Here is a 17,311-nt window from a genome sequence, read left to right as displayed (position 1 = left end):
GTACAGCACTGTTTTCTTTAGGTTGAAATCTTAATGATGAAGAACAACTTACTATGAATTTTTTTCCAGTAACAGTTACCTTTACAGTATTAATGACTCTTGACTTCTCTTGTTTAGCAGTTTTATTGTTTACCTGTTAACTGTATTTGGTAACTAGCTATTATGAACCGAGAAGTATTTGTTGACTTTTATGTGACCAGCCCTGGGCCAGGTTTTAGAGAGTAGAGCAAAAATGCAAGACAAGATCCTTTCCTGCAAGGGTATTCTGATATTATTGGGTGGCCTACTCTCTGGCAATACACTTGAACATGCAGTTACTGGTAATATGGAAAGGGACATGTGTTGCTGCTATAGGAAGACAGGGTTTGTATCTAAGGGCTTTTTAGAAACTTAGGGAGCTCTGCACTGTATCTTAGGGAGCTCTGCACTGTATCTTAGGGAGCTCTGCACTTTGGAACGCCTTCCACTAAATTTTTAAGGATTCCTTCTGGGGGCCAGGACCCACAGGGTCCAAGAGGACCATCCAGGTCAGGCACCTGAGTTCAGACCAAAGCATTTCTTTCACGGGATCACATGAGATTGAGCTCCCAGAATAGTGCTGACATGTTGATTTCAGGTGAATCTCACTCACTTTGAACACAGGTGGAGTTTAGGGCCCTAGGCTACTGATAGTCCGCCTCTAACCCTTGGGCCACAGGGACAGTTCTCAGCTCTCTGTGTCCAGGTCATATGGCTTCTCTGATCTTTACTCTGTGCCCATCCCCACCCCACCCCTGCCCCCAGTTGTAACCTAGGACAGTTTCCCTACTCCTTCCACAGGCTTTGCGCTACATGTCAGGCAGATCTCTGGCAAAGGTTGTGCCTGTCTCCTTGGAGGGCTTTCCAGGATGTTGCTCCTTGATGCCCATCAGCCCTTCTGATCAAGTTTTCTCTTGCCTGTGATTGATGTGGTGGCATACTCTCCTGGGTTAGTCTTAAGCCTTCCTGGAAATGGATGGACATTCCTTGTGTGAATAGGACTGTTCTTCTTGCTCAGCTCATGGGACCCTCAGCAATCCTCCTCACTGGTGACCATATGTGGTCAACATTGAAAGGTATTAAATTCTAGGAATGCAATGACTTTAGCTAAAGATTTCAAGGGAAGACATATTTAGAAGATATGTTATTCTATGTTTGAACTATAAAATTCTGTTTGATAAAATTAAAATAAAATAATAACTCACACTTTCCTGCATACTTTGGGTAAGATTTGCATTTATTTGTAGTCCTCATCAGTGAAGCAGTTATTACCTTTGATAGCACAATGAAGCCATTGGGTAGAGCAGCATCATGAGTAATGATGTAACTAAATAAACAGTAGTAGGGAACTGGAGTAGCAAGAAGATCTATATTATTTCAATACAAATGCATTCTGAAGAGCTATGGCTTTATGAATAATAATGACACTGCTGTCTTTTTCATGTATTGTGAGGTATGACATTATTTAGGAAATGACACATTAGACAATAAATAACATCAAGGGATTGTTCTTGAACTTGAACAGGAAGAGAGAGAGCCTGGATACTAAGAAGAATCATCATATGCACTGATTATACAATAGACAAATATGTAACTACTTCTTCTCTACCCATTGTTCTAATTCTTCATTTCTACCTCATATGGGCCCATGGATTTTGTAATATATTTCAAATATAATTATTTATAGAGATATAATTCAGATATTCTAAATTGATCACCCACTGGGTGCTACATGCTACATATTTTATTTATTTATTTATTTATTTCACATGAAGTTTAATCAGTCAAGTTAATGAAAAATATCAAAATTTTTGAATTAGTGTATGACAGAAGAAATTTAATTTTGTTGCAAATAATACAGTATTTGGTGTTTCCATTCTGGACAAGCTATGCTGCAGAAAGAGCAATGGCACTGAATCTCCGTTCATCAGGGTCACGTTCCATAAACTTCTTGAAAACTTCTATGGCATCCCTTAATAAAGTTTCATCACTAGTTTCCCCATGGTTAATTGGAAATGGTTTCCATCCATCTAATTCATAGAGATGCCCATCTACATGAACTAATGCAATAAAATGAAGATCTACTTTTTCATCTATATTTTGTGCCTCAGTCTGACCTTCATGGTCACTGGTCTTATGAGTAACTCGAATGGAGTCATAATTCTCCAGGTATATGGCTCGTTCTTCAGGGCTCAGTGATGCAGACTCCTCCAGGAAGTTTTTCAAGGTTGATCCAGATTCAAAGTGCATTTTGTCTTTATTGTTGGCGATAGCATGGATTAGTCCAATTGTTCCACAGGCACTGCTGATTGTTTGCCTCATGAAATATACCAATGATGTAATATCTTGTCCCTGAGATTTTATTTTTTCCTCTTCTTCTGTTCTGAATACTTCATACTTTTCTGTAATAGGGAAGAGAAGCAACACTGCACACACAGGTCTTGGTACCATGCTAAGGAGTTCAGGATCCATTCCATATACATCAACAAACTGCCAGTTAGGATGTAGACCTAATTGAGCAACTGGTTGGTGACCTCGGGGTTGGCCTCCAGCGGCAGCCAGCGCTGACCCTCCATGGCCGCTCCGCCTGGCCCCTCTCCAGCTCTCTAGACATATTTTAAAATTGTTCAAATGAATGAAGTACATGCATTGATCTTGTCCTGTGCGAGCATCCACTATAGAAAGTGCAACTTTGTTTGAGTAATTGTCACATTATTACCTTAACTAATACCTAATTTTACCGCAAGTGTTAGATTTTAAATTTTATGTGTCCTAAATACTTTATGAGAGTCTTTTCCCCCAGATTATTTAGACACAGTTAAAATCCCACCACAAGGAGAAATCATAGTCTACAGTATTATTATCTAATGGATTCAAAAACTATATGTTTTCTGCATGTTTTATGATCCTGGCTTAATTGTCAATGAATGAACACTATGATAATGCCAATAAACTGAAAAATTAGTAGTAATAACTCTAAATTTAAGATCAGTTTCTTATTATAATTAATTTTTCAATTTGCTTATGAAATTTTTAAGTTTCCTTGTTTTCTTTCACTTCCCTTTTCAAAAAGCTTTTCATTTTTTGAAAGAAAACATAAGAAATTGTGATGATTTCAGTTGGGTAAATTTCATGTCTTAATGGTAAATTAAATTATTTAAAATAAAACCATGGATAGAGTAAGTGGTTTAGTCTAGTGTTTCTTCCATAATAATGAAAAGAATCTTTTTTAGGTACCCAGCTGCCCCACTGACTATTTATAATTTTTAAGGAACCACTTTATACATTTTAATTTTGGTGTCATAGGCCACATAAAGATGGATAGACCCTTGTAAAATGACCAAGAAGAATTCTCTGATCATACTTGATGCTTGTAGTCATCAAAGAGTGTTTGCTTTCAAAGGAATTATTATACTTCCAGCCTGCTTGCCTTGGGGAATGTCAATTAAATCCAAATTATTTAATGACAGAGATTTTGCCATTTTTAGAGACAGGGTAAGTGAACTAGAAATGACAAAAATCAAATGAGAAATGAAAAAATACATTTTGATGTTTACCTGTAAATTGCTTATCTTTCAATTAAGCATTGGTTTACCCTTGCCAAATGTCCCCATTTGCAGATGCCTGTTAAAAAATAACCTGTTTTCATTTCCTGCTAGTACACAGTTTAGCTTCTTTTAATGCATGCTTGTGCTCAGGGTTTTCTGAAGAGCCTTGTGTTATCTCTGTATCTAGTCCTTATAAAGAATCACTTTCAGCATGTGTGGCCTGGTTCCTAACAGTCTATCGATTCATTGAATTTCCTGAATTTCAGAAAGACCCCCATTGATTCTTTATGCTGCCTGGCAGAGCAATTCTTAATTTTTGTCTGATTCTTTCCAACATCAGTCTTCAGAAGAAAAGGTTTTTCTTACAACGCCTTGAAGGGTTTACTGAATCATGTATCACCAAGAACATTTTAAAGCATTATTTTGTCTGTTATTTAAAGTGGAAAATGCCGTCCCTTAAGACACTGGCAGTCTGCCATTTGCCTCCAGAATATTTCATGGTTCACTATCAGAACTGCTGCTTTTTCTCCAAGAACATATGGGCCATTTTGGAGAAGTTTTCTGTAACATTCAGATGCTGAACATATAATCTGTGTACACTTGGTCTCCAGCAAATAATGTTTCTGGAATTTTAATACCTAATGGAATCTTTGGAACTTACTGCAAAGTCTATTAAACATGGTAACACCAAAGGTGGCTTGTGAGTTGGAGGTAGAAGGGACTAAATATAACTGATGCAGAGTTTAACATCGTTAGAATGTATTCCTGTGATTTTATTATTTTTCATTGGAGTAGTTCTCTTCTTCTTCTCCTCCCTCTTTTTTCTCTCCGCCTCCTCCTTTTCCTTCTTCTTAGTGATTTCAAATAGTCACTGCAAAATATTTTACATGGGGGAGAATCTTCCTATACTCTGTGACGTTGATACATAAGTCATTGGAATGTGGTAGGGGTTAGCATACACTTGTGGATGATTGTGTCATTAAAACTGCATCCAATCAATCTGGGAATACCTCACCTGCATTGTTCTGTAAATACCTTTCTCACTAAAACACCTGTTTGGTTTGATGGTGTTTATTTTTAGTCAAAGGAATCAAGCAGAACACATTTAAAACAAACAATTACAATTAAAGTGTGACTACATTCTGCATAGAAGAGCTAATTGCAACTCCAATAAAGAATAGCTTCCCCCCTTGTACAATATAATGTACTGATGACTAGAACTGGGCAGATTCTAGTGGAAAGACACTAATTCCTTATATTACTGTTCTACCAGATTGTCTCTTTGTTGGTCATTTGGTGAGCAACTCATTGATTTGCTAAGTTATGGAGCTAGGTGGCTCTTAAATGAGAGATAATCTGCAAATGGTTCTACGATGACTAAGGAAGAATGGAGGAGTACAAGGAAATAAAACAAGAAAATAATAATCATGTTTTAAATCTTGAAATCACTAGTGACTCCACAGTCAGGGACCTCTGCATAGAAAGTTTTTTGCCCAAGCAAACCTGGGGTCTTTCCAGATCCTGAGGAGTTGAGGAGTTGGAGAGGACAGAGGTGATGATGGTCAGAAAAAGATAAAAAGGGAAAATAAAAATACATGACAGAATCTCTGTGTCATCACAGAAGGGATGAAATCAGGGATAGATTTAGAGACTGTACCCTTTGGGGAAATCCAAAGTAAGTATGGCCTTGTGTCTTACCACTTCAGTTATTTCATCTCTCTTATGTTTCAGATATATATGTGATCTGGTTGTCATCTCACTCTTATTCTATGTGTCATTTTGCCATTTGGCCATGACAACAACCAGTGTGAGAATAAAGTCATGGCCTTCTCTGGACTCACTGTGTGGTTAGCGACATCTACCTGCTCCCTGAAGATTTCTTTAAAGGACAGGGAAAAGGGAAGCTTGGGAAAGATCCTGATAGGCAACAGGAGAGGAAGAGGAAAACAGTAAGATAGATTCCTTCACTCCCATGGCCATGTAGCAGACAGGAGAGACAGGGGAAATGATGTGTTCGCCCTCAGCTTCTAGAGGCAAAGTCGAGAGAAAAAAATCCACACTTGCTGGGAAAGGTTCAAAGGTTCAATTAAACAAACATAGTTGTTTAATTGTCTGCTTGATGGCAGGTTAGTATATTTCTTTTACCCATAAACCACAATGTGATTATTCACGTATGACTCACATTATATTAAAATAGTATTTGTTTTTCAGATGAGGGTGTTCTCATTAAAATTTGGTGAACAAAAGTATAAATGTATCTTTATGAAATCCCCAAATAAATACATCCTAAAAAGGAACTTTGGAGGAGAGTGATATACTACTGTACCTTTTAGTACATCTACAGTTATCCACCACCCCCAAGCATCACTCTCCCAGTCCTGATTTCTCTGAGCCACTTGATGCTTTCGTTTTTACTTACCCTGAAACATATAACTTGGAGTTAGAACTTAGTACAACACATGATAGTGTTTCACGAGAATGTTTACCAGATGCAGACAATCATTTAAATATTTCTATTCTGGAGACACACCTTTGATTTCTGTGTTTGAATATGTGTTATGAGAAACATGTTCCATGTTTATTCAAAGATTCCCAGATCCTGGCATGTATTATTTAGTAGAACTGAACCAATTTTAAATCCTAATACCCCAGGAAGCCCAAGATATTCAGAAGATCTACACACCTATAATGTCCACACATATCGGCACCCACACACCCAGAGGCAGAAGATTCTCAAAATGTGTATTTGAAGAGAGACAGTATAGAGGAGTGGGGAGGGCTGCATACGATGCTGTATTCAAGTCAGTAAAAACGTATCATTATCTTAGAGTTTCTCAAAGGGAGTTTAGTTTCCGAAAATCCTATGAACACCTTGGTAGAGTGAAGTCTCACCTGTGACATGATCCTTTGGTCTTTCCTACGTTTTTGCCCTTCATGTTCAAAAGTGGTGCTTCAGATGGTGTCAGTGTATTTGTCAGATCTCCATCCATCAGTAGGCCTCCTTCTTGGCTTGTTTACACGAGCCCTGCCTTGCAGGGAACATGGGCAGCCGCAGAACACAGGGAAAAGGGCCATGATAATGGCAGGGAGACAATGCCGCTGTGCCTTCTCTCATACCCAGGATGTATGCCCTCTGTCCTCACACAGAGAGGCATGAAATGAGGAAAATGATATTCATGGCATCTTTTATAGGACATTAAGTCAATAAAGTCTTTTAAAAATTCAGTGACTTGTAAATCTTTATTCTTAATATTATAATCTTAAGTTATATATATATATATATATATATATATATATATATATATCTCTTAAGATTATATATATGTATAAATGATGAATCTTGGTTTTTTCTCCAGTGGATATAGGCATTTGATCCTAGACAGTTACCAACATTTCTTTTTACATAGTTTATGATGACAGTCACTTGTTTTTCCACCTTCACTAGAAAGACATAACTCATGCTCCTCCATTTACCTAGGACTTGTGGAAGAAATGGTGAATCCCACCCTGACCCCAGGGTTGAGACTCTTTCTTTCTGTGACATGCACAATCCCTGTGATGCTAGACCATAGGAGAGCATGACAGGTAGTGTATCACCAAGAAGTTTGTTGTCATATGCATTGTGAACATGTCATGAGCTCTAGACCATTGGCAAGAAATTAACAAAGACCAACTATATAGGTTGCTTGTTACTGTCTTTGATACCACCACTAGAATCATTCTTCTGTCTTCAAGTTTTGTCAGTCTTGTTGTACTAGTTAACAATTTAATAGGGTCCTATGTACTTTGGTATTAATACTGACCATGTCAAAGCCACGATTTATGCTAATACAGCAACTTCCCACAGGAACCTCTAATCTAGAGGTTATATAGTAAATCTTAGTTGGATTGAAATGTATAGTCCAAATGCCATAGTAAACAAATACCATCTTTTTTATCCACTTATCTCTGTCATACTATTACTTGTTAGCTACTAAAGGAGAAAATTTTGATTGTGTTTAATTGGTGGCAATTAATAATATTAGCTCCATCTTCAGTATTCCATAAGGCATATGATTTCTCCACTCAGATATTTCAACATTCACTCAGATATTTCAAATGGTTAAACCAGCTTCCTCTTTGACATGCTTAGAAGAGACCCTGGGTTTGAATTTTTATGCTTTTAAATGCGCTGTGAATCACTCTGCCAAACTCCTGGCCTTCAAGTGAATGGCATATTTTATTTACACTCTTAGAAAAAAATCTATGCATAGCCATTATTAATCACTCACACCTTTAAGAATGATCTTACCTTCTAGCTATTCATCAAGATCGGTATCCTTCCCGTTAGAAAGAGACACATCATAACCGATGTACAATCAAACTGTAGATGGGCCCAAGTACACGGCTAATTCCAGAATAGATGCCTCTTCACTTGAGGGTTACACTCACATGTGTGCATGCACACACACACACACACACACACACACACTCACACCTCAGTATGCTGTATCCATTCTGGCAAGTCCCTTTAAAATGCCAAACTGCTAAAACCATGTCAGCTCTCAGATAATACATCACTATGATATTGAAGAGCAACATATCATTTCCAAAGCTGTTTCTACCCTGAGCAAGGCCAATAAGACATTGGACCATTGGAAACAACAAAATTTCAAAGACCATAGTCTATGATTTTTATCAGAAGCAGGAGAGGGGAAAATTGGCAAAGAAATAAGTTCTCTCTGCTGATGTACTAATTTCAAGAGAAGACTATTTATAATTGAATCATATCTCCATTTAAAAATCAAGAAAATACATTTTTCCACCTTTGACAATAATTGCAATGCATGCTTTTCATTAGTGAAGAAATGCTAAATACATTCACAAAATGTGTTTAAAAGAATTTCATTTTTTGGTGGACATTCTCATGCATCTCTAAAATGTTGGCTGGAAATTGCAAAGGCGATGCTTTCATCGGCCCCATGGGAAAACAAAACAAAATAGAACTCAAAATATCTTTGATTTTCCCTTTTTCTTTAGCTACTACTCTGATTTTTGTATTGGGATGAGAATTAGAAAAGGCCAAATGTGTAGCTGGCTTCTAAAATGTTTTAGATAACAGCAAAATGAGGTAGAAAATGCTTCAGAGTAAGATTCTTATTACATAACATCTGTCTTCAAACGTGCATAACCTTAAAAATATCATTAAAATAAATATATCATGAGAGAGACATTTAACTATACCGGTAGCACTTTAAAATTACAAGATCAAGAAAAACTTTGCAGTAAGGCTTTGAATCATAGAAGATGCTAAGAACTCTCTTTTCAACAGAATGTTTAACTCCCTGGGCATTAAGGAATTACTTAATAGAAAAGGAAATAACCCATGGGAGAAAATGTAGCCAGCAGTAAAGCTGCTTACAATTTTTGATAGGCCCTAGTATAGCACAGCAGAAAGGCAAATGATTCTATGCTCACTCCAAAACTCTCTTTCTTAAGAGTTTCTCATTCATTAATTTTTCTTTGCTGGCATTAAAAGCTTCCAGAGAGAGGCTGGGATATTGAACTTGTTATGAATATCCTTCATACTGATTTCCTTACTTCATGGAAGGCAGATCTGTAAGACACAGGATCTAATCCCAATTTAGACTTTTATAACTAAACCCTAAAGCAAAGAAAGGCAAGCAAAGAAAGGCAGCCCCTGTAAGAAGTTACTGCAGGTAACAGGGGGATATTGCTCACCATTAAGTGTCTTAAACACAGAATAGTCAATCTTTCTTAAGGTATATTTAGTGAATGCTTCTAATGTGCCTGGAATTGTGTGAAATTCTGGTGAGGATATAAGCATGGCAAGTACAGGTCCCTTTTGTCAAGGAGTTCACAGTCTAATATATGAGAGTCGTGAAAATAATAACATTATAACGTGACATGGACCACAGAATAGCTGAGAATACAATTCCATAGAAACAAATACTCCAGAATTATATTTCATGTGGGCTTTAAACACATTGTGGAAAAGCCATCCTATGTATTTTAAAAATATTTTCCTGAGAAGCGAAATAATTTTGTGATCTTATATATTACACGCCTTTAAAGAGAGCGCCCCACTTTTTCTCGTATCAAACTAACAGTCTTATTCAATGAGGATGTTACTGTATGGCATGATGAATTTAAAGCAGCAGTGTTCATTATCTCCAGGTTTCAGGAAGGCAAAGGCAGAGACAAAGGGATACCCCTTTAGGATCTGGATTACTTTAGCCTGTTATATTTCAACTATCAAACCTGCACAAGAAGCACCCAGATTAGTCAACAAGCAGATGATTAGAGATAAAACCTCTCATCTCGGGATAAATTTAATCCAGGCAGCATGTGCTCTTTGGTCATTTTATAAATATAGCATTTTAGAACAACATTCTCAGAGATCCAGCAGTGTATATCCAGCATTGCAGCTAAAATAGTCAAATAGAAATAAAAATAACTCTCCAGAAAGTCGCTGGCATTCATGTTTCCATTGGAGAATAATTACAGAAGTCAGTTTAAAAGCTAACTTAAGAGATGTTGAACCTCTCACCCCCGCAGACATGCTAATGACTAGTTGTATTATAGTCTTAAAGCAAAGGTTCCAAAACCTTCTCTTCCCCAGATTTACGGTGTCACAATTACTGGCCGGGACCAGGCTCTCTGGAAGGAAACAGAAATTCCCTGGGCAGGGAGGAGATCCAACCACACATCTCTGGGGGCAGCAGAATTTAGCCCTGAAGGTTTAATATTTCTAATCCTGTTATTTTCTAATCCTATTACTACAATGTTGAGGTGAATTGAATATATTTCCTTCTTTATCTTTGTGCAATCTCACATATTCCTTTAATAACGACCCTGCAAACAGTTTTGCTTCTTTAATTCTTAAAAAGAATATATACACCATCTAAATGATATCTGTTTATAGTAACATGCAGTGCTGTCTCCTTGCGATGCCTCATGACAAAGCTGGTATTACAGTGACTACACATCCAGCCCGTGATTTCTTGCCTTTTATTAACCCAACTTATTATTACATCAAAAATCATGGTTTCCACTGATGACAGATTCAGCACACACACATTCACACTAATGTGTGTGTTTATGTGTGTGTGAAATAGCTACACAATGAGTTATTGAGTTGTATATAGAAAAAATGCTAGGCAACTGCAAATTACAAGGATATAATGCCATCAAGGGGTTTAATGGTGACATCATAAATCACAAGAGCAAGGTATAAATGGACTGTGCTTTCCCACAACTCTCAGATGCCTCTGGCGCTATGATTTTAAAAGTTGTCTACTCTCCCCCAACCAGTATTCCCCTACACGTGGGTAATTTGTGTTATAATTTCCATCTTTTCCAATCCTCTTTACTTTTCCTCAACTTCAAACCTTCTCTCTACACCCGGAAAGAATCTGTCTTTCCCCCTCTGCTATTAGAGCAGCTATATTTAAATGGAACGCTGGATTGTCCCAAGTTGAAATATAACAGTTCTAAAAATCTTGCCATTCTGGGCTAGGTGTCACACTCAGACAATATGACAGACAGGTGACAACACACGCAAGAATTAAGAGATTTTTCTCCTCTTGGATAACAGTATGCTTCATGCACTATTCTCTTTTCCTCTGAGACTAGGAAATCTAATTACTCTACTACCCCTGTTAGGACTGCAAACATAGAAATGGGTTTTATAGTTTTGCTTTTTCTTCGCATCTGAATTTCAGTGAATCCAAGTAATTTATTTCTTATGTCCTAAATGATTCCCTTTTCTCTCTGATGCTGTCTTACGAGAGAATATATTAACATAAAGTAATAACTGGCCCAAACTTGTGTCCAAATTTAAATATGTCCTAGCAAAGCCAGCTCCATTCTAATTGGTTTTATGTGTCACTTTAAAGCTAGAAGACCCAACCTCCTGGCAGCTTTGCTTTGGGTCTTAATTAGCCACTTAACTGCAAATTGGTTGGCACCCTAGTCCTTTCATCAGTTGTTACCCAAATAGCATCACCGACTTAGGATAAAGAAAAGATCCCACATGTAGCAGGTCTTTCCATCATTATTGCCCTTTAATACAAAGAGGGGGGTTCCCAACTCTAATTAAGGCTACGTTTTTGATAGGCAATTGGCATCTTATTTAATTCACTCTCAGTGCAGTGTCTTAAAGGGAAAACAATCACAGTAATGTGTGTGTAGTGCTATATAATTTACAAAATATTTTCATCTACTTTATTACTCTTACACAGTGTCTGTTTTAGCCATGTATTAATCAATATGTTTTTATTGGTTGTAGTGATTTAAGATGTAGGTGTTATTTCAGTCCTTTTGCATTTGCCTGCATATCCACTAAGCTGTCTATCTCCAGTATATATAGGGAGTCGGCATCTTTATTTTTTGTTGCACTTCTAGAATGATACATATACTACATGGAGAGGTACTTCTCTGCAAAGCAAACATAAGTGGTTAGTGGGCAGAAGAGTCACCACCTTCAAAGAAGACACAGTTAGTTATGAGAGAGAAGAGAAGAATCGAGAAAGAGCAAGGAGGCTTGGTTCTGTGAGTACAGAAATAAGCACATAAGGGAGAAAGGGGCCGCAGATATAGGTTGGATCTAAAAATGTGCCAGAGGAGAGTGAGAATTTGAAAAGAGTGTGACTTAATTAGTTTAGTGTTTTAACAGAATACCCTCAGTTGATGCTTTGCATGCGATATGATATAACATCCTTTGTTTCTGCTGGAAAATAAAATAAATAATTATGGTGCCTTTTTAGTAAGCAACACGGTGGGTTTTTTAAACCTGTCTTTTCAAACTGGTTTTATTAATTTATGCTACAACACTTTTTATAAATTTTAAATGCAGGTATTCTTTTCTAATCTATCATTTTAAACCACTAGAAATTATATATGGTCGTTACACTCAAACTTCCTATCTTTCTGAAAGGCAGCAGTTGAGACTCTGCATACCCCAAATTTCCTCTGCCCATCACAGCTCCCGGAGCTGACGTCCAAACCCACAGGCTGACCAAGAGTGAGATTCTTTCAGGCTGTGTGTTTCTGAAAACTTGGAAATACTGAATTATGTTTATGAGATTCATTTCTCAACTGCTCCAGAGCTTATAAAATATTAGTATTTACAATATCCCGTAACAACAAACACAGCATGGAGGCAGCTGCCTCATCAGAGACTGAGCCACAATGATTTCAGACATTTGTCTATTTATCATGGATTGGATTTCCTTGGCAAAGAATTCAATAAGGACGATGAGCACACCAGTCCAACACTTTGCTCAACTTTGCAATGAAATTTGCCCCTCACCATCACTCCAAACGCAATGCTTCTATTTGGTAAGCCCGTTGCCTCTAAGGTGAAGTGTGAAAAATAGCGATGTGGAACTGAGATCAAATGAAGTCAGGCCTTTGATTAAATGCAAACTGAGAGGGGTTGTGAAGGGAACACAGATATTTTCCCTTTGGCCAACATAGGCAGCATCTACAATTAAATCTCAAAAGGAGCAGATGTATGCTTACAAGAAAGATCTGAAAGAAAAATCATTAGGAATTATTATGCTTTAGCTATATCCAAAAGCAAACTTATTCCGTGAAATGTATGAGCTATTAACTCTGGCAACACTAGACCTTTTTTCCTCTCATATGTGATTATACAGTACCCTGTTTTTAAGTATATTATGCATTTGAATGTATCCAACAGGTTCTCTGCCCTAAATAAAAATTCAGTCGTCTAGAAGAAGCTTGATGATAATGCAATTGCTGTAAATTACTCAGCTAGCAAAGGATTTTGTTTTCCTACGTCAGACAAACAAATGAAGCACTTTACTTAGTATCTTTCACCTAGTAAGTACTGAATAAAATGTCCAAATGGACGAAATAGATGAGAAGAAAGAATTAGTCTAATAAGATAATATTTCTAGCTCATGCTACATGGTTCCTTCTGTGATAGCTAAAGAATCTTGTTTTAACCACTTCAAAAGGAAAAATATTTTATTTTTGTTTAACTACCAAAGTAATTTCACAGTGCAGCTGCTTGCCCACAAAGAACCCTGGGTAAAGGAGGGTCCACCTGAAATGAATGTGTAGCCAAAAAAAAAAAAAAAAAATCTTGGTGTGTCTGAGAGTTTATTAGGCCTTCCCTGTGATAGACATTACCCTGAAAAATAAAATGGAGAGTCTCTTTTCCTCTCTCTAGATTGAGTTTATTCTGGCCAAAAAAACACATTCCAGAGTTTTTCTAATTTCCTTACTGGTGAGTTCATTTGTGAGTGGCCACAACAGTTGGCCAAGGTCAGCAAGTCAGGACCACAATGCTTTAAGACTCTTGGGAGTTGTAATTTTTATATCAAAATGGAGGTTATTCAGGGTGGTTGTTTTCCCCCAGCTGTTGTTAAGTAGACTGTATGCTGACCACCCAGTGGACGAGACCAGGGTGGGTGGAAGTGGAGAAACTATTTGATGTGACTCAAAAGAAGAAAATGCAAGATTCTTGGGGAAGATTCTATTCTGGTAGGAGGCCATGAAATACTTGTCTTAAACAACTAATCTTATTTTGTACTCTAGATTATAAACCTACCTCCTATGAGCAGCCCTTAAAAATTGAGACAAAATAGAAGACAGTGCCGAGGTGCTGTAGGAAGAAAATATGTATTAAAGTCAAGTTCATAGAATACAGAAAATAGACGACTCTAGTCTCTTAGATATTTTTAATTTGTTTTTTATATCCTGTTTTGAATAATACTAAAAAGTCAATGAATAATTTAATGTTAATTGAGTAAACCTTATGTAAGCTATTCTATCTGAATAATTTTATAAAACGAGTTATAGAACTGACTTTATAAATAGACTATCAAGTAGAATTACTATTTCTAAATAATAGAAGTAATAAAAGGGTGCAAGAATAGTGTGATTATATGGTTTTGTTTTACTCATGGATGAATAAGTAGTTTTTTCTTTAAATGACTAATTTAAACCTTAATTAATCCTTGGCTAATAAAGTAAACATAATTTAGTTCATTAAGGTGTCACTGAGAATAGAGACATGACCATTTCTATTACGTTACTTAGAATGTAAACTTCATGAGATTAGGAAAACAGGCTTATTTACTACTATATTCCTAGTACCTACAACAGTTGCTGACAAATTTTAAACATTAGGTAAATTATTTGCTGAATAAATGCACCTAAATCAGTGATTTTGCTGACCAAAGAGAAAAACTATAAAACCAAAACAAACTAAAACAAATCACAGAAAAACAAGAATCTTAAGATTGAACCCAGAAATTTGAATGTTTTAGTAGATTGCCCAGGGATTTTGGTGATCATTTAATTTTGGGAACCACCAACTGTATACAAGTGGGTACCATGTATTAGAAACCACAAGGTGAGCCTATCTATAGACATGGAATTCAATTTAAAAGAAAGAATTTGAATGTCTTTAAAAGAGGCACACACTCAATCTGGTTAGCAAAAATTTCTGTATCCCTCTCTACCATTGTACACTAATTTCATTTTACTCATTTTCTCTACCTGTCTCGCAATGGAAGACATTTGGGTTTCCAATGTCTGAATTATAGATTCTTGTAACTCAGTCTTCACAGACTCTCAATTTATATGAAAGCTTCAATTTGATATTTTTTTCCCTTATTTTATTTTTATATTTCTCATAAGAAACAAAATGCACTTTTGAGATTAAAAAATAGGAGATCCAAGAAGAAACTTGAACTAGATGCCCATTTAAAAACTTCCAACAGGGAGATTCTATGAAGACACTCATAATGAAAGTCTCAAGTATTTAGTACATTCCTCAGGTCTCTAATGCTTTTATGGAGAGAGGCATACAGAAGACAAGCAAAAGAAGAGGTTTATACCTTGAGGGCTGGAAACAGATCTGCCTTCAAATGCAGGAATCTCATTTGCTATTTTAAAATTTTATGTGGCTTTTGTTAAAGGCACATTGCAAACTAGGATTTACCTCTTTCAGGTTACCAGTGTGATAATAGACTCAAATATTCCTTTGTGGTTTGAAGAAGTGTTTAAGGCTTCTTCATCTGGCCTTGTTTCTCTCTTCAGCCGCATGTTTTACCACCTCTCTGAACTTTTACCCAAAATATTTTCAGTTCCTAGAACAGACCACCGTCTCTCTTACCTTTAGGCATTCTCTCATATTGGTACTACCGTCTGGAATATCTCTCTCATCTTCTCTTGGCTAATTCATCTCTTAGATTCTGGTAAGGAGACATTGTTTATCCTTAAGGAGATGAGTTCCAATGTAATCCATCAGCCCTCAAGTTGCTGGTTGCTTCAAAGAATGGTGCCCCCCACAGGCTCTGTCTTGCTGCTGGTAGACATTAAGAAGTGGCAGTAACTAGACTGGGCTTTGGGAGAAGGAGCCCATACATAGTTTCCATTCCTTCCACCATGCCCACTCTTTCCATAGTCCCATTGCACAAGCTCATTTAGGCCCTGGGGTAGCAGAGGAAACAAGCTGGTTGATATCTATGAGACAAGTCATCCTATCCATGTTGTTATTGAGGGCTTACTCTGTGGGGAACATATTTTCTTGTGAGGATTAACTGGAGACACAAAGAGTTATGTGCTTTACACTTACCCCAAAAGTCCATCTGTAGCCTCTACTCAAGACTTCCTTATCTACAATCCTCCAGCTTCATTCTTCTGCCCATGACTGAGTAGCCAAGGCATTTCCCACTGTCCATGAGTTCATGTATAACCATCCTTCAGATCACTTCTCCCTCCATATTAAGTGAATGATACAGTGTACTGCTCTTATCTCTGCCTGCTGGTAAGATTTTCCCTAACACTGTCCTTTAGACAAGTTCTAAGTGGGAATACAATGGAATGTTAGTCCATTTTTGGCTACCACCACCATGTGTGAAAAGACTCAAGTTCCTTTCTTCATTATGTGGTTGTAGGGACCCCTCCTTTCCCCTCCAAGGGGCCATAGTTAGTTGAGGGAGAAGCGATGGCACAAGCATGAAATAAAGTGCTCAGGCTTATAAAGTTGGTCAGAGCCCTCTCAGAGCCAGTAATGCAATGGGCACTGGGGCAAGACAGACGTGAGGCAGAGAGGACCTGAAGTGGTGCATATGAGGTGCCTGATAAATATCCTCAGTATTTCCACAGTGACTGACTCATAGGATGTACTAAAAATATTTGTGGATTTATCATCAGAAGCATGAAACCATCAACACTGATGAAGAAAGCAGAAGTTAAGGGAGGTGAATCTTAGAAACCTTTTAAATGGAAGGAGATAGAATTAAAATGGCTGTAGTAGATTACAAGAGAATGCTTAAAAAGATGGGTTTTAGGCAAAAGCAGACTTAAGAGATATAGTAAGAGTGAGCAAGTATGTCTGAGAGAATAAGGAGGGATAATGGAGTAAAAGATGAGGCAGGGAACTGACAAGTTTTAAAGCACCGTATAAACATCTACCTGGCCTGGGATCCTCTGGAAGACGTGTGCAGTTGGGCTGGGTAATTTTATGTGTCAAATTGACTAGGCTAAGGGATACCCAGGTAGCCAGTAAAATACTATTTCTGGGTGTGCCTGTGAGAGTGTTTCCAGAAGAGATGAGCATTTGAATCAGTAGCCTGAGTAAGGAAGATCCCCTCCCCAATGTGGGTAGGTGTCATCCAATTGGTTAAGGGACCAAATAGAACAAAAAGGTAGAGGAAGGGCAAATTCTCTGTCTTTTATTCACCTGGAAGGTCTGTTTTCTC

The 17,311-nt window shown here is 37.3% G+C and overlaps 1 protein-coding gene across 1 annotated transcript; it reads right to left on the bottom strand.

Annotated features, from left to right (window-relative positions):
- Nucleotides 1-1,905: 1,905 nt before the first annotated feature.
- On the bottom strand, nt 1,906-2,594 carry LOC132363696 (ubiquitin carboxyl-terminal hydrolase isozyme L3-like). The gene is given in 2 exon segments (XM_059919386.1): nt 1,906-2,537; nt 2,540-2,594. Coding segments are annotated over 2 exon segments (687 nt in total).
- Between the last annotated feature and the right edge of the window lie 14,717 nt (nt 2,595-17,311).

The sequence above is a fragment of the Balaenoptera ricei genome, chromosome 3 (genome assembly GCF_028023285.1).
Source record: "Balaenoptera ricei isolate mBalRic1 chromosome 3, mBalRic1.hap2, whole genome shotgun sequence".
Lineage (NCBI taxonomy): Eukaryota > Metazoa > Chordata > Mammalia > Artiodactyla > Balaenopteridae > Balaenoptera > Balaenoptera ricei.
This window is presented reverse-complemented; position numbering and strand designations above follow the sequence as displayed.